General features: G+C 33.7%; 1 protein-coding gene across 3 annotated transcripts in view; it reads left to right on the top strand.

Annotated features, from left to right (window-relative positions):
- Positions 1 to 25,402, top strand: part of LOC149558382 (transcription initiation factor TFIID subunit 1-like) — a 153,395-nt gene that overhangs the window by 19,057 nt on the left and 108,936 nt on the right. For 2 of the 3 annotated variants that reach the window (XM_089832636.1, XM_089832635.1), the window contains 4 exons: positions 15,211 to 15,262; positions 16,852 to 16,961; positions 22,235 to 22,297; positions 22,416 to 22,464. In XM_089832636.1, coding sequence (XP_089688762.1) covers positions 15,220 to 15,262; positions 16,852 to 16,961; positions 22,235 to 22,297; positions 22,416 to 22,464 — 265 coding nt within the window. In that variant the 5' untranslated portion in view covers positions 15,211 to 15,219. Of the gene's footprint in view, positions 1 to 7,700; positions 7,776 to 15,210; positions 15,263 to 16,851; positions 16,962 to 22,234; positions 22,298 to 22,415; positions 22,465 to 25,402 lie in introns of those variants that run through there. The other variant, XM_089832637.1, reaches the window with a different exon arrangement.

Below are 25,402 nucleotides of genomic sequence, written 5' to 3' on the forward strand. Positions count from 1 at the left end.
AGAGAAGAGCAGAAGAGCGAATTACAAAGGCTACAACAATATAAGGAGCAACAAAGATTTATCTATCACAACAAGGTGATTTGTACACTCAGAGGAATCTCATTCAGCAAACCTAGTTGTAGATCAGAGATCAGTTACTGCTTCATCCTAACAGGTGGATCAGTCAAATCCTTTAACAAGGTAGACCTAATAGTCTTGTGTAAATCTCCTTACTGAGTGCATACTTCATTGTATGTTTATAAATCCTTTTGCAAGGTGGACCTAGCCGTCCTTATTGCTCCTAACATGGTAGATCATCAGAAGTGATCATTGTAAGCCTTAACAAGCCAACTTTATATTGCTGTACTAAATTTTGTGGGTATCATCCCCACTCTAGTTTTACTTTCTATTTGGAAGGTTTCTAGGTCACCAAATCTTGTGTGTTAAAGTGTTGTGTATGCTTTCATGTTTTTTGTTTCTCATGCATGTAGTTAGATCAGAATTCACATAAAGGATTAATTGGTATTAAGGATTAAATTTTCTTACTTACTGATTCACCCCTTCCCTCTCAGTAACTTAGCCTTTCATAATATTTTCAACAACACTATCCATTCTCTCAATTTGGTGATAGAAGCCATTGGCACCCAAATAGATTGGGTGAAGCAAACATATGATGAGGGTGAGGAGATTCAAATATTTGTGACAAACCACCATATGTTACAAGAATTTTTCGGAACTTTCTCTAAATTGGAGTAATTGAAGGTAAATTTTAAAATTTAATTTGTTTAGTTTACTTAATGAAATATCAATTTATGTCATGTTTAACATAACTAAATGTGTTGATAACTTACTATTAACATGTTTTTAGGTGGTTGAAACTTGCTTTGCATTGCACATAATCGTCCTTAGATGACTTGTGGGGGTGAAGGAAGCATTGTCACAATGGTCATTAGCAACCAATGGGGCATTTGTAAACAATCCAATACAACAAGGGCTCAAAAGGTCAAGGTAATCATATTGGATGATGATTGGTGGACTTGAGTGGAATGCATATTAGAATTCACCGATCTTATCATAACTATGCTTAGGTTTGCCGACACGGATCAGCCATGCTTGGGGGATATATATGATGCCATGGACAAATCATAATGGGAAAAAGGTCATGAATCCACAAATTGGATTCTCGAACCTGAATCCGTCCCCCAATCCGAACTGACAACTAAGACCAAAACTTAGCACACGAAGTAACTTGCAAAGGATGTGCTCTAGGCAAAAACGCTAAGGGTGCTTTTCACAATAGTGAAAACAGATCTAGATGCATTTTAGAACTCATTTATTCAAACATATGTGGTCCTAAGTCAATAACTTCCTTTAGTGATTTCTTGTATTATATTATTTTTGTTGATGATTGCTCTAGAAAAACTTGTATATATTTCCTTAAAAATAAAGGGTCTGATGAAGTTCTCATGAGATTTAGAGAGATTTAGAGAGTTTAAAGCCCTAATGGAAGATCTATTTGAAAAGAAAATTAAAATCTTGAGAACTGATAACAGAGGAGAATACACTTCATTTTTCACATTTATTGTATTGAAGCTGAGACTAAGAGGGAGTTTTGTGTTCCTTATAATCCCCAACAAAATGGAGTAGCTGTAAGGAAAAATAGAACCATTATGAAAATAGCTAGAGCCATGATCCATGATCAAAATCTACCAACTTCATTTGGACATAAGCTTCTTGATCTACTATCTATATTTAGAATAGAAGTTTGGAAAATAAAACATGTGAAGAAGCTTTCACAAGAAAGAAATTTGATATAAGTCATCTCAGAATCTTTGGCTTTCTAGTTTATTAATGCCGATAGGCATCCTACAATGGCAAAATGGGTAGAGTGGGATGGTGTGAGCGTGTTAATGTTAACTTTTATCTTTTTAGTTTAAATTTGATGATCATCTATATGTCAAAATTTTTAATTTAATTATAAACACACTATACTTTTAAAAATAATTTTATAAACACCACATAAAATATTTGATAAAATTATAATGTTTGGAGATATAAAAATCATCAATTTCTTTACAAATTATAATAAAAAGCTTAAGTTAATGCAAAAAAAAAAAAGAGAAAGGAAATATAAATAGTTTTAGGTGTTGTAAATTAAATTTTAATAATTTTGTAGTGGATATCTATGGGCATTCCTTTAGATAGATTTATTTAAGATATCTATACTAGTTTACACATAGCCAAAGGTAAAAGAACTAAACTAGACCCCTATGGCAAGAAAGAAATATACATAGGCTATAGTGAAACATCAAAAGCCTATAGGATATATATTCCAGAACAAAGAACTATTGAACTAAGTAGGGATGTCACATTTGAAGAAGATATTGCCTTTAGAAAATCCAAGGATAATTCTGAGATAGAGGAAGAAGATCAAGAAACTTCTCAAAATATGAAGAAGATAATGCTCTTTAAATTCAGAGAGAAATTCATGATTCTAAAGAAGATAATGGACCATTGTATCCTACTGATGGTCCTAATGAGATCATTGGAAACCGTAAAAGGCCTCCATGGGCAAGAAGAGTGATACAAGAAGCTGAATTTTCTGAAGCACCTAAAGGATCACATAGAGAAAGGAAGAAAAGTGCATTAGTTCTTAAATTATGTTGCGCAAATGAGTGAAATCATAAATTCAGAACCCGTTGATGTTGAGGAAGCAATGCATATGCAAGTCTGGAAAGATGCAATGACTGAAGAGTACCAGTCCATACTAAAGAACACAGTTTGGGACATAGTACCTAGATCAGAAGGAACATCATTTGTTTATTCTAAGTGGCTATTTAAAATCAAACATGCAGTCCATGTAAGTATTGACAAATACAAAGCCAGATTTGTAGCTAGAGGATTCTCACAAAAGGAAGGGATCAACTGTGACAAAATGTTTTCTCTTGTTTTTTGATACACTTGAGTTAGAACAATTATTGCTATTGCTACATCCAAAGGGTGGAAGATCCATGAAATGGATGTCAAAACAACTTTTCTCCATGGCAAGTATATGTTGAACAACCTGAAGGATTTATTATACAAAACAAGGAAACTCATGTTTTTAAATTACAGAAAGCATTGTATGGGCTAAAACAAGCCCTAAGAGCTTGGTAGGGAAGGATTAATTCTTATCTAATGAGCTTGGGTTTTGCCAAGAATGATGCAGCTTCAAATCTGTAATTCAAGGTAATCAATGGAATTTTTTAAATTTTAGTACTTTATGTTGATGACTTATCACAGAAGAAGATCACCTTATTGTTAAATGTAAACAATAGCTACCTTTTGAATTTGAGATGCAAGATATCAGATTATTACACTACTTTCTTGGACTAGAAGTATGTTAGAAAACAAATAAAATTATACTATGTTAAGGAAACTACACCATAGACATACCAAAGAGATTTGGAATGATGGATTATAAATCTATGTATACTCCAATGGAATTAAATCTACACAAATTAAAAGAAGCTGCAACAGAGTTAGAACTAGCAGATTCCAATATATACAAGCAAATAATTGGATCCCTAATGTATCTAGTAAATACTCAACCGGACATATGTTATGCAGTAAGTTTATTCACTCAATTTATGAGTGAACCAAGGCAAATACACATGGTTGCTACAAAACATATCCTAAGATTCTTACAAGGTACAATTGGGTTTGGCTTTAAATATTCTACAAATATAATTAAAGCTACATGGCTATACAAATTCTGACCGGACAAGAAGTGTTGCTGATAGAAAAAGCACCTTTGGTTTTTGTTTCAGTTTAGACTCAGCTATGTTTTCATGTTCCAAATGAAAGCAACTGTCAGTTGTCCATAGCTCTACAAAAGCTGAATATATAGAAGCATCTATGGGAGCATGAGAAGTAGTTTGGTTATGAAAACTTCTTACTGGTTTGTTTGGAAATCCCTCAAAGTTTACTATCATTCACTGTGAAAATCAAAGTTGTATAAAGCTTTCTGTCTAAGTCACAAGGTTCGAATTCAAATTCGAGTTCGTCAACCATAAAATTCGAATGAAATCTAGCAAGGGTAAAAGTTTGGAAATAAAATGCGAAATTAAATTTTGGTTATATTTATATATCTTTAAATATTACTAATATAGCCACAAAATTGTTAAAATATTTTAACATTGTTAAATAGTTTAACTAAATAACTCAATATCAATTTAAAATTAAATAATATTATATTAAATTACAATATCATTTGGATGACATTCGGAAAGAGTTAAAATTTGCTGAAATTTGAATCAAAAGGATGAAATTTGGCGAATCCTATGACTTAGCTTTTTGTTAATCCTATGTGTCATAACAAAACAAAGCATGTGGAGATCAAGTATCGTTATGTAAGAGATGTGGTAGAAAGAAATGACATTAAACTAAAATACATCCGAATTGAAGAACAAACAACAAACATTCTCATCAAACATCTTCCTAGGATCAAGTTTGAATACTTTAGAGGTGAACTTGGTATGGTAGAGAATGAAGGCCTAACTAAGATGTAAACATTACGTGTTCTTGTATATATACTAAGTATTTATTCTTGATTTCAGCGTACTTGTTATATGAATATCTTTGTGAGGGGACAATGTCTCAACGATAAGAGACTTGTACATAGCTATCTTCAATATGAGGTGACAATCTTACAATGATGGTTGATTTTTGTTATAATCCATTATAGTGGGAAGCACATATGGTGCTACCCAAGAATATACCATGTTGGTAGATATTGTAATTCTATTATGGAGGATACCGCATACGGTGGTATCTAAGGACATAATAGCATATTTCTGAAAATTCATCATGGTGGGAAGTGCATACGGTGCTACCTAAGGATACACCATGATGCTATAGATATTGCAAGTCCATTATGAAGGATACTGCATATAGTGGTATTCAAGGATATAATGGTATATTTCTTAAAATCCATCATGATGGGAAGCACATACGGTGCTACCTAAGGATATACCATGATGGATATTGTAAATCCATTATGGAGCATACCACATATGGTGGTATCTGAGGATATAAAATCCTTCATGGTGGATAGCATATGCGGTGGTATCTGAGGACATGCCATGGAGGTAGTTATTATAAATCCATCATGGTGGGAAAGATAGTGTGTTACCCAATGAATGATAGGTATTTGATTTTTTTAATGGTGGATTTCACGTACGGTGATATCCGACCACATGCCATAAATGAAATGTTGTTTTAACTCTATGATGAATACTGTATAAGCTGGTAATCTAATATCGTATCTCTACCTAATTAAAAAGTATCCATAGCTAAAGAGGGAGTGTTAAAAATTAGCATTAGGAGACTAATATACCTAATCTATAATAATGCCTCAAATATAATTTGAGACATTAAACTATTAATGCATTAACTTATTAATTGAACAATAAATTATTCTTTTTTAATTCATTGTGTTAGTTGAGTAATATTATCACAATAATCAAATTGTATTAATTATCATATCAAAATATGATTTAAATTGACGTTTATAAAGTAGTTGACATATGGCACATTATTATTACTATCTAATAATGCCATAGTGGCATCTCATTTATCCATCGAACCTATTTATTTGTCTCATTATCATGCATGTCTAATCATGCTTTCTCTTACCATGTGATCCTTATGTCATGTCAGTCCTCCCTCTACCCTTTCCTATATTAGGTTAGGATTTTCCCTAGGAGAGAATTAAAGTTAGGAATGTGGTTAGATTTAGGAATATAGTAAGTTTTATGATTAAAATTAGGTTTTTATTAGGGTTAAGGTTAGGATAATGATTTAGTTTTATGTCATGAATCAAGATTAGGGTTGTGCAAACATCATTGACTAAATAGGTTACTCATAGACCTTATTAGTCCTACAATTTTGAAAAAAACAGCTCATCTTTTTTTTTTTTCCTTCCCTAAACAACCTTCAATATCTCTTTGGTCTACCAATTGCAGCACCCTAAGGTGCAATTGCTAGTTATTTCTATCTTCCACTTCATCTTCTTGCGAGACACGGCCAAAGGATTATAAATTTTAGAACCAAATGGGATTAACAATTTTGTTTCAGATGAGTACAAGTTTATTGTAGTGTGTGTCTACCATGCTTAGGGGACCTTTGCATGCATTCACACTGGCCAACTATTCTATTCTGAACAAGGAAGCCGTACTCATGCATGAAATTGGGAATAACAAAGTCATTTCAGATGAGTACAAGTTTATTGTTGTGTGTGCAGAACCTTCATTACTGTAGTAGAGAGCTCTCCTCCTCCATTCTTCTCTACAAAATGTTCAAGCCCTCTTAATCAAATACCATCTCACAAATTTATGTTTTTTCTTTGAAAAAAAATTGCGAGAGGAATTTTGCTGAGAAAATTTGTACGGTTATCTGTTTAAGAATTTTCACTGTAGTGTTACACAGGGACACGTCTTGGGGACTTGAGGGAGATGCCCCACCCCCAAAGAGCCACTACCTTTGTCGAGGACTTCCCTAGGTTGCTTTCTAATTTGTATGTGGCACATGTCATGCATACTGATTACAACTGCTAACTTATTGAAAACTAGTTTGCCTTCATGAGGCACTCATAGAGATGTTATATTGCAGATTTTGCTTTGATGTTCCCCCGTTAACTTTGTTAAAACTAATTTTCCTTTCATGGGCCACTGTCCCCCGTCATTACCTCACTGCCTCCAAATTTATCCCCTTGGTTTCCCTGTACCTGCCTCCCCTTGTTAGGAAGCTCTGTTGGAATATGGAATTTTGTTGAGGTAGTGGTCTTTACTGTTTGTAACTTTGTATAGAGTTTTTGAAGTTTCTTCCTTTAGAAAGTGATGGAAAAATTTGTGGTCAGGGGATTGTTTATATGTGAAATTTTACAAGGCCGCATAGCTCTTTTTAAGGGTTTATGGATATAAAATTATGTTTAGTTAGGTTCACTACTCTATGAAATTCTATATAAGTAACATTTAGGACTGTACTGTGTCATAGGTTCTGGACTATAGTGTCTTAGAATTTGTGGACCATAAATTGCAATTACTTGGGCTTTAATCTGCATGTCGTAATTTTTGGAGTATAAAATTTCAACCATAATAAGTGTCTTGAAATTTCTGAACCATAAATTCCAAAAACTTTTGCTGGACATCATTATTTTTTTGGTCGCATCACTATTTCAAAGATAAATTATCTAGCCTTTTTGCCGCATAAGTAAGAGTTGTTTGGCCTGGATTGGTTGAATTCAGACATAATTCAGACATAAGATTGCCTTCCCCGCTCTCTCTTTTATTCACTGCTCTCTATGGTTTTGCAGTTGTCTTCATTTGATGCAAACAAACATTAGAATGTAGAAGGATTTTATCACAATATTATCCAACCATTGTGCTTCCTGGTGTGATAAGAACTAAATTTATCAACCTACTAAGTGTGAAAGGTGTATAGAATGAAAAAATGCTATTTAATAAGCAGAGAGCTTAGTATTGTCTGTAAATATTGGAATTGGAGTATTCATATTCTGACATTGTGTGGTGTGCTGTTGTACGTTTTCAATTATTTTTGCAATAGTACTAGGTTTTATCTTTTGATGCGTTTCTCTTGCTGATATATAGTTTTTGGTCAAGATCTTTTAGGTTAATATTTTCTTCAACTTAAGGTTGGCGTTGAATTACTCTCACAAAAAGTGGCCTTGGCCTTGGCCTTGGTTGAATAGCATGTCAATGTGGGGTGATGAGTAAATTTACAAAAATAAAATTGAGGTAAACATTAAGTACACTAATTATTTAAATGTTTAATGTAAGTGGTTTTGTTCTCTTTGCTTCTGTCAGGACTTTACTGAAACTTCTTTTAGGCATTTCTTGTTTCATTTGAAAGAGCTTTTGTTGAATTATGGCTCTTAAATTGGTATTGGCTGAAGATTGCTGTGGGCACCGAGTATCTTTTAAAGCTTTTTATAGCATAATTTTGTAGTAGAGGTTTCTGGTATCTGCCACATGAAGCTTTGCAACATGTCTTAAAGTGCATCAGATGCTTTTCTTTCTCTTACAAAATATCAGAATATCATGCATGCGAAAGCTGACAAGCATACTGAAGTATGACTTCAGCATTAATGCTAATAGATTTCCACAATCCATGAAATGTCTGGTTATTGCTTCTGGATGCGATTGTGTGTAAAGCTTTGTATCAACGTTTCGGATAAGACTCCGTGATCCATCAAAGAGAGCACAAAGAATGAAAGATAGTCTAGTTGTAGATCAGCTTTACCTCGCTCTTGGTGTTGTCCCTCTCTTTCTTTTTCTTCTTTGTATAGTGGCTGATCTACAACTAGGGGAGAGGGACCAATATTCATTAGGCTAACTTTGTCAACATGTAGCTGCTGCATGGAATATCTTAAGGGCCTTTATTATTTAGAAATGTAAAATGGACATTTAACTACCTACAACTAAGGTTTGAAGGTGTGACTCATCATGTGGCTTGTTAAAATAGCACGCCCAGTGAAACATGTCCAAAAAATAACTTATTAAAGATATGACCAAAACTTAATTTAAAAGTTCACAGTAGTTGAATTTAAAAATATCATTGCTTATTAATGAAATATTGTATTTCTGTATAAAATATAACATATGTGCAACTTAATGGACCAATTGCCTATTAGTAATCATAAATATTTGTTATATCTGACATTAATATACATCACAAAAGGATCAATACTTCAACATGAAAAAAATATTTGTTGTTATAAAACTGACACATTACATTATAAACTACAACATATTTCCAATACAAAGGGACTAGTATTTGAACACTAAAACCTTTTTACAATCTCACACGTTTCATGGGAAAATACAATGGATTTAGTGTGTTCACATTTTATATTTGTGATAAGACAAATTATTAATATGAAATGCTATAATGCATATGCATTGCTACTCCAATACTTGTACGCACAAGAATAATATTTATACACCTAGATAGCAATACTTGTTTTAGTGTGCATCTTATTTTATTAAGCGAACAAGTTTTTTAATGACAAATATAATAGATAGCTATTGTATTTTATTTGAGATAAAAAGTTCTTTATTTGACTTGTTAATCAATTTATTTATGTGTTTTCAATATAATATTTATAGGTTCTCATTTGTTGAAGTATTGGTCTATTTTTATCATCATTTAGAGCTATTTTGATTTATGTTTGAATTAATTACACTATATAATAAAAATGTGTGTTAGGACTATATTTTGAAGTGGGTGTACTACTATTGGACCTTGATCAATCACTCATCCCTCTCCCCTAGACTATCTTTTATTCTTTGTGCTTTCCTTCATCTGGATGATTGATCACAGAGTGTGATCTGAAACGTTGATGCAAAAGGTTTGCAGTCTCATTCAAAAGTAATAGCCAGACATGGCTTTAGCACTTTTTCAGGAGAGTCTTCTGAAAGCACTTAGTGTATTTGTCCAAACATTGATACTCCTCTTTGTTTCGAACATTGTTTTTTGTTGTCTTCTCAAATAATGATTTTGATGCTAGTCACTCTCCCCCTCTTATAAATTGACTCTCTCAATGTACTTAGCTCAAATCAGACAATCCATTAGGTCACCAAGATAATGGAAATTCAAACTCGATGATTATATGTTCTATTGATTGTTCTAGCATCATTGCACATTTGCCATTCATCCAAATTGACCAACAATTTGTACACCTTTTTGTTTTGAATGGCGTCTTTTGTTGTCATCCCTCAGAATTCTGATTTTAATATTTTATGATAGCCACTCCACAAATTGGTTTTTGTGGACTAATTACTTCAACTTAAACATTACATTAGGTCATTCAAAATAATGAAAACTCAAACTTGATAATTATATATATTATTGCCATTGTCCACCCTTCTTTCGTGCTAACACTGCTGTTGCTGTAGTATTGCCCTTCTTTGCACTTGATCATATGGACTGTCGATTAGCTTACTTCTGACTCCCAATAGGTCCTGGTTGAGTTTGTGCAGGGAGTTCTTAGTTCCAGCAGGGTTTCTATTTTTACTAGGACCATTAGTTTACTAGGGATTCCAGGGAGAACAATTTGCTTCTTCGAGGACAAAAACTGTAAGCTGGGATGCTGTTTTCATTGGTGGAAGATCTACAGAACTTGGTTATTGTTAGAAAATCAGAGACTCGGCTTTTGATGTGGGTTCTGTAGTGCAATTTAGTATGTGTAGATTTGCAATGTGTTGGTTTTTTCTTTTCATTTGGAGTGAGCTTTTGGGTTTCTAGTTTCTTTTTCAGAGTGCTGTGCCACATAACAGATCTTCTGGGCATTTTAATTTGAGGGGGCTGAAGAACATTTCTGGTTAGAAGTCTTAAGGTGTTCAAAATTGCTTCAGGGTGTTGGCTAAATGTATTTCATGCTGGTAGGCAATAGAGTTTGGCATATCACATTGGGTTCTTTGTGGAGCAATGAATTTTCTAGTTCAAATCAAACCCACAGAGGGTAGCAGGCAGCTTGAACAATTGAAGAGTGGTAATTGCAGGTCATTTTCTGGGTATAGGCATCTAAAGATCATTGCCAGGTCTGACTGCAAATAGAGTCTTCTGGAGCGGGTTGGAGAAGTTTGAAGTTGTTGGCTAAAGTTTTTGTAAGTCGCTACAATAATAACTTACAAACTTGTGACTTTAGGAAATGGTGCAGTGAGATAAATCTTTTCTCTCAACAATTGGGGAGGCTTACTTTTTACTGTGGGTGGCTTCAATAGAAACTTAAGTGGAACTTACAAAGAAGGGTGGTTCTGATAATCGATTCCCCATTTTTCAGGAACAATGTGCAAACAACTTCAATTCGCAAAATTAACAAAAAGCTCCCCTATTGCTACAATAATACTGGTGACTCAGTGATTGATGAAAGAGCAACTCCTAAGGCAGCAGTTAACTATAAAATTTGGTGAAATAATAATAGGAACCCAAAGTCTCCTGTGATTATTCTGAATTTCTGAATTAACAAAAACTTAGTAAGGTGCAAAGTCTCTTAGCCAGTCTCTTTTAGAACAACAATACCTCAAACTAAAGCTCAAAGTCTTCAGATTTTAGTATTTTACAGCCACTTTTAACAATAGCAATTTCCTTTTCAAAGCTTAAAGTATTTCAAAAGGTAAACTGAAAATTCAAATGGTGCACACAACAAAGCTATAAAATGAACTTAAGAATGATTAAACAATGCAACATAAGAAAACATTATTCAATCGCAAGACTTTCAACACAAAGTTTGGAAAGTCTTGCTTCTCTTATTCAATCTGAAATTACACTTTCAAACACAAACTTTTCAACAATACAATATTGCAAGCATAGCCTCCTTGCCTAAAAACAAAAGATGAGTATTTACAATGAGCTCTCTCCTTTATATAGGAAAAGAGGAGAGAGAAAAGTGGAAACCCTCAACCACTTGTACTTATTCAACAACATTTGACATTCAAAGTTGCACTGCCTAATGCACTTGCAACCTGATTGCATGAAACAACTATTCACACTTTCTGCAATTGCTTTGGAATAATTCTCTGCAGAACTTGTGGACATCAACTGTGGACATCGCACTTTCTGCAAACTGATGCTAAGGCGCACAACTGTGGACATCACACTTTCTGCAAAACTTGTCTAACTGTTGCAGAACAAATTGTTGTGAAAAGCATGCAACACCTGAAAGCAGAAATGTAGCTGATTTGGAATGCCTTTCTGCAACAACTTGTGATTGCCTTTAGTCACTTTTTGCAACAACTGTGTATTAAGTATAAATGGATCCTGGAAGACCTCTGGAAGAGAAACCACAAATAAACTGATACATTGAGATGGGAAGTATAAATAATCGCAGCTGAATAAGCTCTAGTTGCCTTCAAAGTGCCGCCTAATTACCTCATTAGCCTAGCAGGGCTGCTGCTAAAAGGCTAACCTCTGAAGGCCCACAACTGTGGACATCATACTTTCTGCAATTGCTTTGGGAGGATTTTCTGCAAAACTTGTGTAACTGGTGCAGAACAAATTGTTGCAAAAACCATGCAACACCTGAAAGCAGGAAAGTAGCTAATTTGGAATGCCTTTCTGTAGCAACTTGTGATTGCTATGGAGTGTTTTTTTTCAGCAACTGTGTATTTTCTGCAGCAAGTTTGCCTACAACAAAATGATATTCTGTAACAGCTTTGCCTACAACAAAGTGACATTCTGCAGCAGGTTTTCTTACAACAAAGTGACATTCTGCAGCAACCATGTAACTGCTGTCCGATGACTTTCAGCAGCATTTGTGACTGCTCCAAAACAATTTTTTGTTTTTTACCAATTGTGCATGTTGCATGAGACAACTTTCTACATCAACAGTGACTGTTATTGAACAACTTTAAACCTTAATAATCTTTACATTGTTTGCCAGTGCTAAATCACCAGATTTTTTTGGTTACTGCAAGATTGCTGTTTTGTCCAGGCATGTACCTGAAGCAAATTTCTTATGTGAATAATTATTCAATTACATGTTTGGCTGCAAGAATTGTTGAATGCATCATTCATCTATGCTGGAATAAGCTCTCTTCTGGTATTCATGCATTATTAAAATAAATTCTGGAATATCATTTGGACCTGTTTGGTTGACCTGGAAGAGGAGTCAAAATATGCATATTCTATGTTTGGTTGCAACAATTGAAATAGGAATTGAAATAAGTTTTATTGTAAAATTTTAATAATTAAATTATTATTTTTAGTTTGGTAATATTTTAAATAAACAAGATTTTTTATTTATAAAAACTCATTTTTAATTAATTTTTTAAAAGCCAAATTATTTTAATTAGCCTTTATTTTGTTATTTAAATTGACTTAATAAGTGAAAGATACGCCGCAACCTTTGAAATTCATCAAAATTCAAAGGACATATTGTATTGTATATTATAAATTTAATTCTAAATTAAATAAATTATTTTAACGAGTATAAGATCAAAATTATAACCATTTTATTTTTAAATATATTAAAGAAAATAAAAAATACAAATAAGTCGAGATCATTAATATGATATTTAAATGATCTTTCAACATAGTTTTAATTATAAAACTAAACACAAGATTTATTTGTAAACATAATTTTATGAAAGTTAAAAAAAAACATGTTAAACGTTAAATAATGTTGACCTAGTCTATATCTTATGATGAATGGAGAAAATAGTCCAAAAATGCATTTGAGTAACAAAATACAATCAAACGGCAAAGTCATGGACCCGACAACCCATCAAATTGAGTTCATTAAAAACTGGAATAAGAATAAGCTATTCTTATTCCATCTTTTTTTAGGAATTCCACTATGCTCATTTTGGGGTCAAATCAAGATATGCGAATTCTAATTCCAATTTTGTATGTTGTAAACAAACGTCAAATTGCCAAATACGGGTTTAGATTTTCCTATGCCTGCCCAATTCCTGCAACCAAATGGGGCCTTAAAGCCATACACAACCAACATCTTCACATGCATGCTCTCAATTTCCAAATATGCTACTCTTAAAAGAATGTGCATGAAAGGACTCCTTATTGTCTAAGAGACACAATTGTTCTTCTGTTAGTCTACCTGTATAAATACTTGTGTAGTGGCAACTCCTCCACTTTAATTACACTGGCAGTTTCAAAACTACCATTTATGTTGACTGATGTTTTCACTCTTAACATTCTAATGATTGCTTATATAGTGGTTTTGACACTGCTGAAGTTTTTTAATTTGTAGTTTCTTTTCTGGTAGATGTGTTAGCAGGTGTTTTTGTCAGCATGCAAGAAATCCTCTATTTGATAGAGTCCTGTTGCCAACACTTCCTTATTGGTTGATGAATGATTTTTGAATTTCCTAGTTCTTATGGATCAAAATATCTTGATTTCGCCCTCATCTGATGTTTAGGCGAGGGAAGAATGAGAGCAGATAATTGACACTATTATTTCAGATCAGACAACATGATAATCAACAAATAAATTTAGCAGGCCATAGAGATAGGATATCAACTCCATGACCTTACCTTATACTAAGATTCTGTTGAAGAATGGAGTAAATCATGACAATTCAATTTTTATAGCAGGTCATAAAAATAGAATGTTTTCCTAGCATAGGTTTTCCAGTATGGTGGCTGCAACATACCAGACTCTGATGTCAACAATAACATGTTGCTACCCAATTAAACGTCCCTTTGGGTTACAAGACTTTTTTCCCATGCAAGGTGTGGATGGCTATTACGTATCCCTTAGCAGTGTAAGAATTTTGGCTTTTGTGAACCACAATGATTATTGTTTTGCACTGTAAGTCTTGTTCCACAATTTGTATAAGCTGCGTCATTTATGAATTTATTGCTCTGTATTTACTTTGTAGAATTGGGGACACTTTCCATGCCATGCTTATCAATCTCAAATTCTGATCTAGCCAGGGGAAATTCCTTTGGCCATGTGTGTGCTCCAATGCTGTAATTTGATTCATTCTTTTTTGAATTTCTTTGCTTTCGACACACTATTTAAAATTATTTCTCAATAAATGAATTTGCTTAATTTGTGATTTATACCTGGTCTGCAAGCTTTCATTGTCTCAGATCTAGAAAGCCAAATCTTGTTGAAGAGTAATTTGAAGCATTAACTTATTAATTGATTGTTAAAACGGGTCTCACATTATATATTTACCTCAGTTGAGATTGGTAGAGTCTGGTTTATAGTAAATACACTTTAGATGCTTGGCTGTGTAACAAATTTGTAGGAACCGAGTTCTTCAGAAATACACTTGAGTAAATTTTCCCTTGGGCCTTATAGAAGGCTGACAGGAATTGTAAATAGCATCAAGTTTTAATAATCAGAGTACTGTGGTAACTGAACTTGCAATCGATACTATAATCTAGGGCAGTGAGAGCTTATTAGTTTTAGCATAACTTGTCAACAAATCAAATGAGTTGTAGATATTTTCGCCAAGGAGTAATACTATTTAACAGGTTCACTTTTTGATTAATTTATTTTTTCTGAAATTAACACAAAAATCTTCAAAAACACAGGAAAAGTAATTTAAGCTGTATTTATGATATTTGCGATAATGAAGGGTGTCTCATAGGACCAGTACAGCAATCTTTGATGGATAAGCCTTATGATATTGTATTTAGCTGTGTCGACAGGTCATGGTATTCTTGTATTAATCTTTATGAGTTTTTTTATGGCCTGCAGGTCCTTGATATGAGGAATGAAACAAGCTTGATTTCCTCCGAAGAGAGAGAAGGTAATTATATATTTTCCTTTGAGGTGTTGTAGGAGCATGAGTTTTATAGTTTGGGGTTTTCTATGTTTAGTGGTTTGAATTCATTCATATTTTATGATCTTGATATTTTTCTAATGAAAGCCAATATTTCTTTTAAATCCTCTAGGCCTTGGATACCTTAAGCTGAAATTTTATCAGTTGTAACTATGCATCTTATCTTTTGCTACTGTACTTTTTTGAGATCTTTTGGCATTGCAAGAGGTAGATGATTATATTTATGTTAAATACGTACCTAGCAGTGGGTGTGATATCAAGAAACAATCTCTGTTTTGTGTCCCAGTGCTTCCCTTTAGTGTGGCATTCTGCAGAAACTCTGAATTCTGAAGCGGATCAATTTGCTTTTGAATAAATATTCTTTAATGTTTTTTATCATTTGTTTACAATTGTGGAAGACCATTAGTGTACGACTTTACATCAAATGTACTGTATCCCTTTGACAACATGAATATGCTTTTTAATAATAAATTAATAATTGTGAATGCAGTCTAAGTTGTTTATTCTTCTCTTCTTTTCATGGTTTAGGCAAAATGGTTGCTTATGCCATAAAGGAATTGATGATGTATTACTGATAAACCTGAAAAATAATTTACATTCCAAACCAATTTGGTAATTTTTTTACTATGAAATACTATTGTGTTGCCATATATTACGTGTTGTCCTTTGTTTTCAATGAAAACATGGGACCCTGATGACTGCAGTGTGAATGATATTACCTAATGCTCTAGGTGCCTCAATTTTGTTTGTATCCAGTATATATATGATATAATTACCTAATAGATGTTTCAGAATCTTCAGTGTACCAAAAATGGATGCTGTATCAAATGCACATCTGAGTTGGGGTGGTGGTATTTGTCTTTTATTCACACCCTGTTCAGGCCCGTAGAGTCATTAACATGGCTTTTATCTAAAAGCTTCATTTCATGTTTGCTTGTCAATCCTGAGAACATGGTGAAGATGGCATGGTATGGTGGGTGTTACTCTTGAGACTTGGTCATGAGGTTGGAACCCAAGGGTAGAAGATTTGAACCTTGAATAAGGTGAATGAAAGTAATTGCAGTTTGAGCTTCCAAAAGAGTATTCTGCCACCTATTTGTTATTTCATTTTTGGCCTCCTCCAATGTCTTCCTTGCTGTGCGATTCTGAAGTTTATTGACCATCAGAGTCATTGGAGTCCAATCAAAGTTATGGTATCTCCTTGTTCCGCGTGCTCAGTTTATGTTGCTTATGTCATTTTTGCAATTCACTAGTTCTTGTGATGACATTAACTGGTATTCATTGCTTCTGTCATATTCGCAGTTCATGAGAGACATTTACTTTCTATTGTTCTGTGCTTATCCATGTCATTTATGTGTTAGGAATCAAAATCTTGTATAGGAATTAATGTTGTAATTTTTTTTGATATTTGTGGGAATTGAAGTCTAATTTGTTTTTGTAATAATGGAAGTTTAATGTATACTTGCGGAGCTAGGAGGTGCAAGAGCTAATGTATATCTTAAGTTGATGAGTCTGATTGAATTTGTATACTTATTTTGATTCTTTTCTGTTCTCAGAAGAAGATGATGAAGATTATGAGGATGATCATGGAGAAAATCCAATTTTTGGATTCATGTTTGGAAATGTTGATAATTCCGGGGAGCTTGATGTGGATTACCTCGATGAGGTTTCTTACCGTTATTTTCTCTACCAGTTTGTCGTATTCTTTTATTTTGAGCAACAATTTCCCCATTTATGCCATAAATGTTTCTAGATCTATATTTCTTTTGTGCCATCGAAAAGTTTTATGTTTAAATTTACATTTGTGACCATTTATATTAGGAGTAAAATATGTTGGTGACTGTAACTTGTTTTTAGAGATTTTATGGGAAATAAATTATTACGAATTATGCATTAGTTATTACTGTTAGTTGAGGCTTGACAGTAGAAATAAAAAGGGTAATAGATCATAATTGAAAATTTCAAACTGCCTTCAATAAAACTCATCTACTTGTAATGTCCCCAACTAGGAGGCTGTCAATGTCCATCCTTTAACACAGGACTAGGAGGCTGTCAATTTCCATTATTTAACACTTTTACCATTTAATTAAATTAATTTGATTTAAGGAAACAACATGTAATCCATAGTACACTCAGTAGTTACATATTAAATCCCTATTCCTTACATTCCTCTAAGCTCAACCCTAAGGAGATTTTTGGATTTACTTGTTGTAGGGTGCTTGACACCAATCTATAATAGGTTCCCTCAAGCCTTTGGGACCCTTTCCCTATCACATCTTGTGATTTATCTACCCTTTTTGGATATACATTACCTCTCCCCACACCCAAGATATCTTCTCGTGGAGCTATAGCAAGTGATTATGGAACAGGCTATATGTATATTAATATTTTCTGTATTATAAATATGTATATATGTACATATAAAATATAATATAAATATTCTATGTATATTTATGAATATATATGACCATATAATAATCTTTAATCTTCAAGATGATTTGGACATGTCATTTTTGGAATCTATGTTAATTCATAGATATTAGCCAAAACAATATATTTTAATCCTATTCGTTTTTACCTCTTCCTATAAAGAGAATCAAATATATCTTGTATTCTCAAATTGTTCCTCCATCTAATAAATATTTGTCCAAATTTCTTTTTTGTCTCATTTATCTTTCTGTCGACACCCCTTCAAACTTGTTTGTCCATCCATCTATATATCTTACCCAATAGGGCATGGATGGCATCAAAGGGATGTGTCTACTTGGCTAGTATCTGTTCACAATTGGATTAGCTAAATTTCAGATCACACCCCTTCTATGTTATTGGATTGGCCTTAACTAAATCACTCTTGACCTATATTCCTTTTTTTGATCGGTAACAATTCTGATTTTTAATTGATAATAAAAAAGATATTACATTGGAATGCCATTTGCATAATTTGGCCAAAAGCTTTACAAACTTCTATCTTCTCTACCCTAGGGACATATATAGATATTAAACAAAAAAGGGCATTAACACCCAATCAAAAACCCCAACCCACAAAAAGGAGACGAAGTTGATGCCAAAAGGCAATGATGCAGACAACCACCAACGACCACCTGTGCTTAATCCTTAAACCATTGTGCTGCCTCCTCCCTCGTGTAGTTTGGAATGGCACGGTCTTCCTGCACTGACTTTGGCATGCCGAGAGGCCTGGTTCCTTGGCGACGCTTGCTGCCCATTTCACTTTGAACTCTTCTCTCAATTTGGTGTAACAGGGGAACATTTGGTGCTAGCACGCTCTTACGAGGTGTCACCTTCATGAATCCCTGCCTCTCCTTGCTCAAAACCTAGATCTTGCAAGAATTTCACAATCTTCTTCCACCCTTTCTCTGCCTGTGGTATGTGCACCCCTTGTGGATTTTCCGATGACCAAACAATTAGGGCTTGGACCGAGGAACCGCCTTCCCCAATCAGCCTCCATGGCTCCTGTCCCATCTCCAAACCCACACCCAGAACAACTCTGTCCATGACATCCTCCAGCCCTTGCAACCATTGTGTGTTGACGCATGTTGCCACAACCCTACTGACTTCGTCCTTGGTCTCACCAACTATCAGAGGCAACACCACAAAGAGTGAAGCGACATCCAAGTTGGAGCATCTCCTCCACTAGGATTCCAGATATTCCATTCCATACATTTGCTAGATGCCATCCAAGAACTCCTTGTCATCAAACAAGAAGATGTTCTTCAGAAGCCTTACCGTAATCTTCCCTACATATGATTGCATTTGATTGTTTGATTCAAGCGCAAAGTTAGCCTCCATATCCATCTCTCTGCTAAAAACCTTGAGAAATGCCCTTCCTTCCCTCCTTAAAATCACACACTTTGAGCATTCTGGAAGCTTTCTCTACGCGGGGTGCCATTTAATAATTTCAATCATTGTCACACGCGAGGGATTGATCTTTCGTGAGTGCCATCGAGATTCATGATTCATGATTTGAGTTGTACTCCCATTATACTCGGTTAAACACCTTTTTTTGACCCTTTCATTTTTGTTTTCCAATCTTTATTCCAAGTCTTGAAGCTTAAGGTCTTCAACAATTTCATTTTGAATCCCCAAAGCTGCATTCCCACCCATGTTGGCTAGTTTGTTTGCTTCTCTGTATACATGGGAAACCTTAAAGTCCTTGAACTCCAGTAACAGGCATCTAATCTGCTTTATGTGCTTGTCAAGATGCCATGCTTCCAGCTTCCCTTTCTTGATTTTGTTAGTGATCATCTCTGAATCTCCATTTAAATGTACTTTATGGATGCACAATTTAACACCTAAGACTAAAGCCTCTTTAGCCGCTTCACATTCTGCCACATTATTTGTTCCATCCCTCAGCTGTTTGGCCACAAAAGCAAGGGTGTTGCCCATGTGATCTCTTGCTATACATCCACAACCGGAGACCCCCGGATTTCCCTGAGCTGCCTTGTCAAAGTTGATTTTCACCCAACCTTCCTCTGGTGGTAGCCAACACACCTTTGCCCTTTTCTGTTTAGGATCAGCCCTTGAAGGCCCATTAACAGGCCCTTGACCTATATTCGTTCATTGTTTACTAATGCTCATTAAATAACTATTCATATTATTGACATAACCATTGTGTTTGTCTTTATCGCCTCTTCTTAGCTGTTGTTGTCAATTAATTACTTTTCACTCACACATTGTCAATTATTTATGGATATGTCTTCATTCGACTGTTTTAGCTGCTTTTAATTCGCAACATTAATATACTTGATAATAATGGAATAAAACCCTCAAATTTTGCATGCCAACTAAATAAAATAAGTTTATAACTTGATATCTTTGGGCTCATTAAGTTCACAAGATGACCTCTCAGAACTAAACCAAATAATCCAATAGACCCTATTAAATAAGCAGAATGAAGTAATCGTTATATTTTAATGTAGCCATTCAGAAACCAGGTAACCAAGTTGCACTTTTATGTTACTCATAAACTTCACAGGCTGGTAGAATACACCGCTCTGATACCACTTTAATATTCCCCTTGGATATTATATCCAGTTTTTTTAATTGATCCAACAGACTATATTGGAAACCATGCATTATCAGACTGAAAATGAACAATACATTTAATTCTTCAGTAAGACAATAATAAAATCCCAGTGTACTGACATAGCTTCCAGTTGGATTGGATAACCAATAATATGAATCTGCAGCACAAGTGAGACACCTTAGTGACATCTCCGATAGACAATGGATTTTTTGCCCTCAAACCTGTTGAAAGCTTGAAGCTTCCAAATTCCCAAAGAGAACAAGAATCAAATATAAGCCAAGCATGAAGAGAACAAGCTTCTGAAAACTCTTTTATAACACATCCCTGAGACTCTTTGGCTCCCCTGCCCATCTCTTCGTATTTCTTTTCTCAGTCTCGTTTATTTTCGCTTTTAAACTTAATAGACTTTATTATGCTTTTTATTAGGCTCCATAAAGTCATTTTAACACTTTATTAAATAATTATGCTAAGTTGTCATTTAATTTGCTATAATTTGACAGCTCAGAATTTAATTATTTAACTGATTATTAATGTCCCATAAAGGAGACATTACATTGGGTTACCGTCTTTGGAGACTTTATTAGGAACTTGTTAACCTTACTTCTCTGTTTTATATATTGATGATATTGGTTCCTGTTCCAGAGATACTTGACTGCTCCCCTTTCTCCATGTTGGAGATTCTTGGTTACTTCCGTCTCTTTGCACTTACTTGGCAGGGAGTTAGTTTTTATGTTTTTAAGATGTATTTTTCCAAATTGCTTTTCTGGACTTTATTGATTGTGTTTAAGTATTGCAATTTAGCGCCACAGAAATTTACAAAATATTGCAGGTACTTATCTGTGTGGAATATGCTCTTCTTTATTAGGCTCTGTTGCATTCTAAACAAGGTCCACCGAAGTTTTCAGGATGGGTATGACAGGATGGGAGGACAAGTTTTTGGGTTGACAATTTTTTTTGCTAATTTTGGGGATGGCAAGGGGGCGACAAAGGGGATGTCTATATAACAATATGGAAAATTAAAATAGGTAGAGAAATTCAAAATATTTATATAATGACATGGATAAAGCATGCATTTATACATAATAAAATCTTAATACATGAGAATTAGCAGAATTCATAAGCCAATTTGTGTAATTTTTGAGAGTGAAAGTCAAATTCCTATAGAAGTCAAAGTCAAAGTTGAAATTTCCTAGGTATCTCATATCTCTGAGATGTCTCGGGATGGGGATGCCTAAAAAATATCGAGGATGCATCCTCGGGTAACATCAGTTTTAAACAAAGCATTGCCTTAAACAGTGGTAAGTTGTGAGCCTTTTATTTTGGCAGGTCTTGGGTTCGAATCTACTCAAGCTTAACAAATTATAATAATTAACTAATTTCAAGAAATAATAATAATTAATCTTGGCTTTGGCCTATTGCTCATCAAAAGAAAAAAAGACCAATTCTAAATGGAGATTAATTTTCAACTTTATATATTATAATTTTTGGATGTTCTGGTCCTTTTGGCAGGTTTAATTTGCTCTGACATATGCTAATTCATTGGTGAACTTTAATACATTTTGTTTCTGTATTTCCTTGCGATGAGCTGAAGGTAGGATAATGCAAAAACACATACACTGGTGATTCTGGCAGGCAATTGATATTAGTTTTTGTGCAATTAATGATTCACAAAGGTGCATTAACTTATAGAACAGTGGTGTAACTGAAAGATTCCTTTAACAATAAATCCAGTTCTATTTGCAAATATTTTTGTTCTTATATCAGCATTTGTTGTCAGGTGCAGTCTTTTCTATCAAGCTTCTCTCACTAATTTATAATAGTGTATCAAAGTTTTGCCTAATTTGGAGTAGAGAATCAAGTCTTTTTAAAATCCTAATGGTGTTTGTATCTCACAGGATGCAAAGGGACATCTTTCTGCTTTGGCAAACAAGCTTGGGCCATCTCTTACCGATCTTGAAGTATAAGTGATGCTTTGTGCCTTGGCATACTTAAGACTTTTTTTCCAAAAATAGCTGTGGGTAGGAGGTGGGTTTGGAAGTAATGTCATTCTGATCTTTTGATTTCTCTGTTCTACAGGAATCTGTCAAAGAAAGACCATCAATTTTTTCAGATACGATTGAGCAAGGTCTATTCCATGATACTTTATTAAGAAAGAAAGTGATGTATGCATCTCAGTTATTATTGTTGCAAACTTATGACTCTTAGGCGTGAGCATGTTTGGCACTGATAATCTAGGGTCATTTATATGATTTCAAAGCCTAGAGATTATAAATTAAAATTGTTGAATATTCTTATTTTGGGAATTATAGCTGTAATTATTCTATAAAAGATTATCTTTTCAATCCATTGATGAGTTAGGTATAGCAGTTTATACTTGGTACATTGATTTAGTAATTAAAAGCATATGGTCAGCTAACACAACCCCTTTAATCACTCTGATATGATATCATTTAATAAAAACATGATGTCTGATCCTCTAGGAATCTTTGTGAAATTTATAGGAATAAAATGTTCTTCATGATGAGATATGTTAAACTAAAAGGCCATCTTGAATTGATAAAAAATTAAAAATGAAAGATAGCTCCAGTTGAATCATCCCAAGTATGTAATACTTGTCTAATAAACCAGTTGAAGAATGGTCCACTCTATTTATAGGAGTTCGAAGAAATCTCTAATCCTCTATCCTCCTTGCCATTATTGTCCCTGTTCTCTTAATCTTTGTGCATATTAACTATTCCAATATTATTTCTAGGACTCAGTATATTTATGGGCGTTCCCTTTCTATGTTCATTCTTTTCCGCTTGCACTCCTAAAGAGAGTATTCATTGGAACATGGAAACATGGAATTTTGATTTAAATGATGAGGAAATGTATTTCGGGAACAGTTCAAACACTGAAAAAAAGAAGAAAAAAAGTAGGCAAAAATATGTCCAAGGAAGTTTGCAGTTTTGGTTTATTAAATTATTTGAAGGTTGGACTGATGTGATATCCCCACATTGCAAATGTATATTTTTATAATGAATAAATAATCAAATAGTTAAATAATATTAAAATACAAATTAAATAAATAATAAATAATAAAATATAAAGATGATTTATATAATGATCGAACTAAATATGAATTAACATATACAAAAGGATCTTTGCCTATGAATATAGCCATATTATAGGCAACAATCAATTGTTAGATATAGCTTAAATAATTACTTTTTATATATATTCGTTTGAAGACATGACAGGGATTTGGGCGTGAGTCGTACATATAAGATATTGTGCATCGAAATAAAATTTCTTATAATGTTTACAGGCAACCATGGATTATTAATCATGGGTTGAACAGCAGCGTTAATTAATATAAATGTAGCGATTGTGAATAGAAGTCAACGCCACAAGACGATGACTATCACAGGTATGAAAGTAATAAGTTATCTTGCCATTAGTATGGAAGATGTGATGTCTACAGCAAATAATACATGACTATGGAGTTTTATATGGAAATAAGTTTTATAAGATAATCATTATAAATACAGTTCCAGTGATAGGTATATTTGAGGCTGCGAGAGACAAAGAATGGGGGAAAAAGATACATTCGGAAATATGAATATATCAAAGATAACATGTAGCCTAAGGAAGTGACATAACAGTCAACGGCAATTTCATGGAGCGTCATGAAGTATCGGAAAACAATAAATTAAGATCCACGCAGGTCTTAGAATCTGCAGTTCTTAAGACTGTCTGGCAGCCCGAGAACCATGATACTTAATTATATTAACTACCGGCAATTAAAGATTGGACGATGAATTACTGATGAATACCTTTCTAGCATCACCTGACAATAGCATTCAGTGATAAATGTCAGATAAAAATAGGAATCAGAAAAGCAAATATAAAGTATTTGATATTTGTTATACAGGGGCTATGAAGGAAAAAGGAATGATACGCATAGCATTGATATCCTCAGACTAATATATTTGTTAATAAACTAATAAACAAATGATAGTTTGTGAAATCAAAACAAAATGCTATTAAAAGTAATTAACCAAAACAAAAGGTGCATTTCTCCATGTTGAAAAGACATGACTCCAAACAAAGTGAGATATAAATGAAAGATATTTTTCAGTTATCAAAGCGGGAGATAAGCGGATGAAGAGAAGAATAATAAAGTCTTAAGAAGGCAGCACGAATTATAACCGGAAGAATATAACGTAGGAAAGAGTATATACAAGGCTGAATCAGAAGTTATAACCATCGAACAGGTAGTAAACAGTTGGGAACATATTCAATTAACACTGAACGCCTTAACACTTACCGATAGCATTGGAAAGAGTCTTCGAGTATTCTAAATTCATTCCTTGAAATCTCAGATAAACAACAAAAATCATATCCTTCTATTGAATCCATTGCCAAACTTGGCAAATTCATTTTCTGAATAGAGACAGTGAACATGACTCTTTCACAGTCAGCAAGGAGTTAACAATCCATATAAAGGAATCCTGGTCTGGAATAAAGGTCTTAGTTTATATAGGTGCATACCTGATTGGAGAGGATAACGTTTAGAACTCTATATATCTAGGAAGAAGAATAAGAGTGCATATAATTTTATTTATTAAGGAAACTTGTAACATATACATATTGTCTACTACTATCTACTACTGGGTCTAAGAGTAAGCACTTGATAAGCAAGGAGGTGATTGTCCCTAATCTTCCAGGTTAGCGGAGAAGAGGTCATTAGATATGAAGACTTATATTGGAAGTTACTAATAGAACAAATAATTTATATATATATATATATATATATATTATTGATTGATTGGGGAAGAAGTGATACTGCACATAATTTTGTTATTTATTTTATGTACAAGAATTTGAAAACAAAAAGTGAGAAGAAGTAAAGAAATTATCCCAAAACTAAGTAGGGACATTACAACTGAATAATTTGCAGAGGAAAATTATTCAAAAACTTTCTTAGCATTCTTGAACATTTTTGTGAAATTTCCAAGTCTGATCTTATTAGACAAGAAAAATACGTTTTCTTTTACCAAATTTCTTCAAACGATGTTGTG

Source organism: Cupressus sempervirens, chromosome 5, assembly GCF_028749045.1.
Source record: "Cupressus sempervirens isolate cs-2001-9-10 chromosome 5, ASM2874904v1, whole genome shotgun sequence".
Lineage (NCBI taxonomy): Eukaryota > Viridiplantae > Streptophyta > Pinopsida > Cupressales > Cupressaceae > Cupressus > Cupressus sempervirens.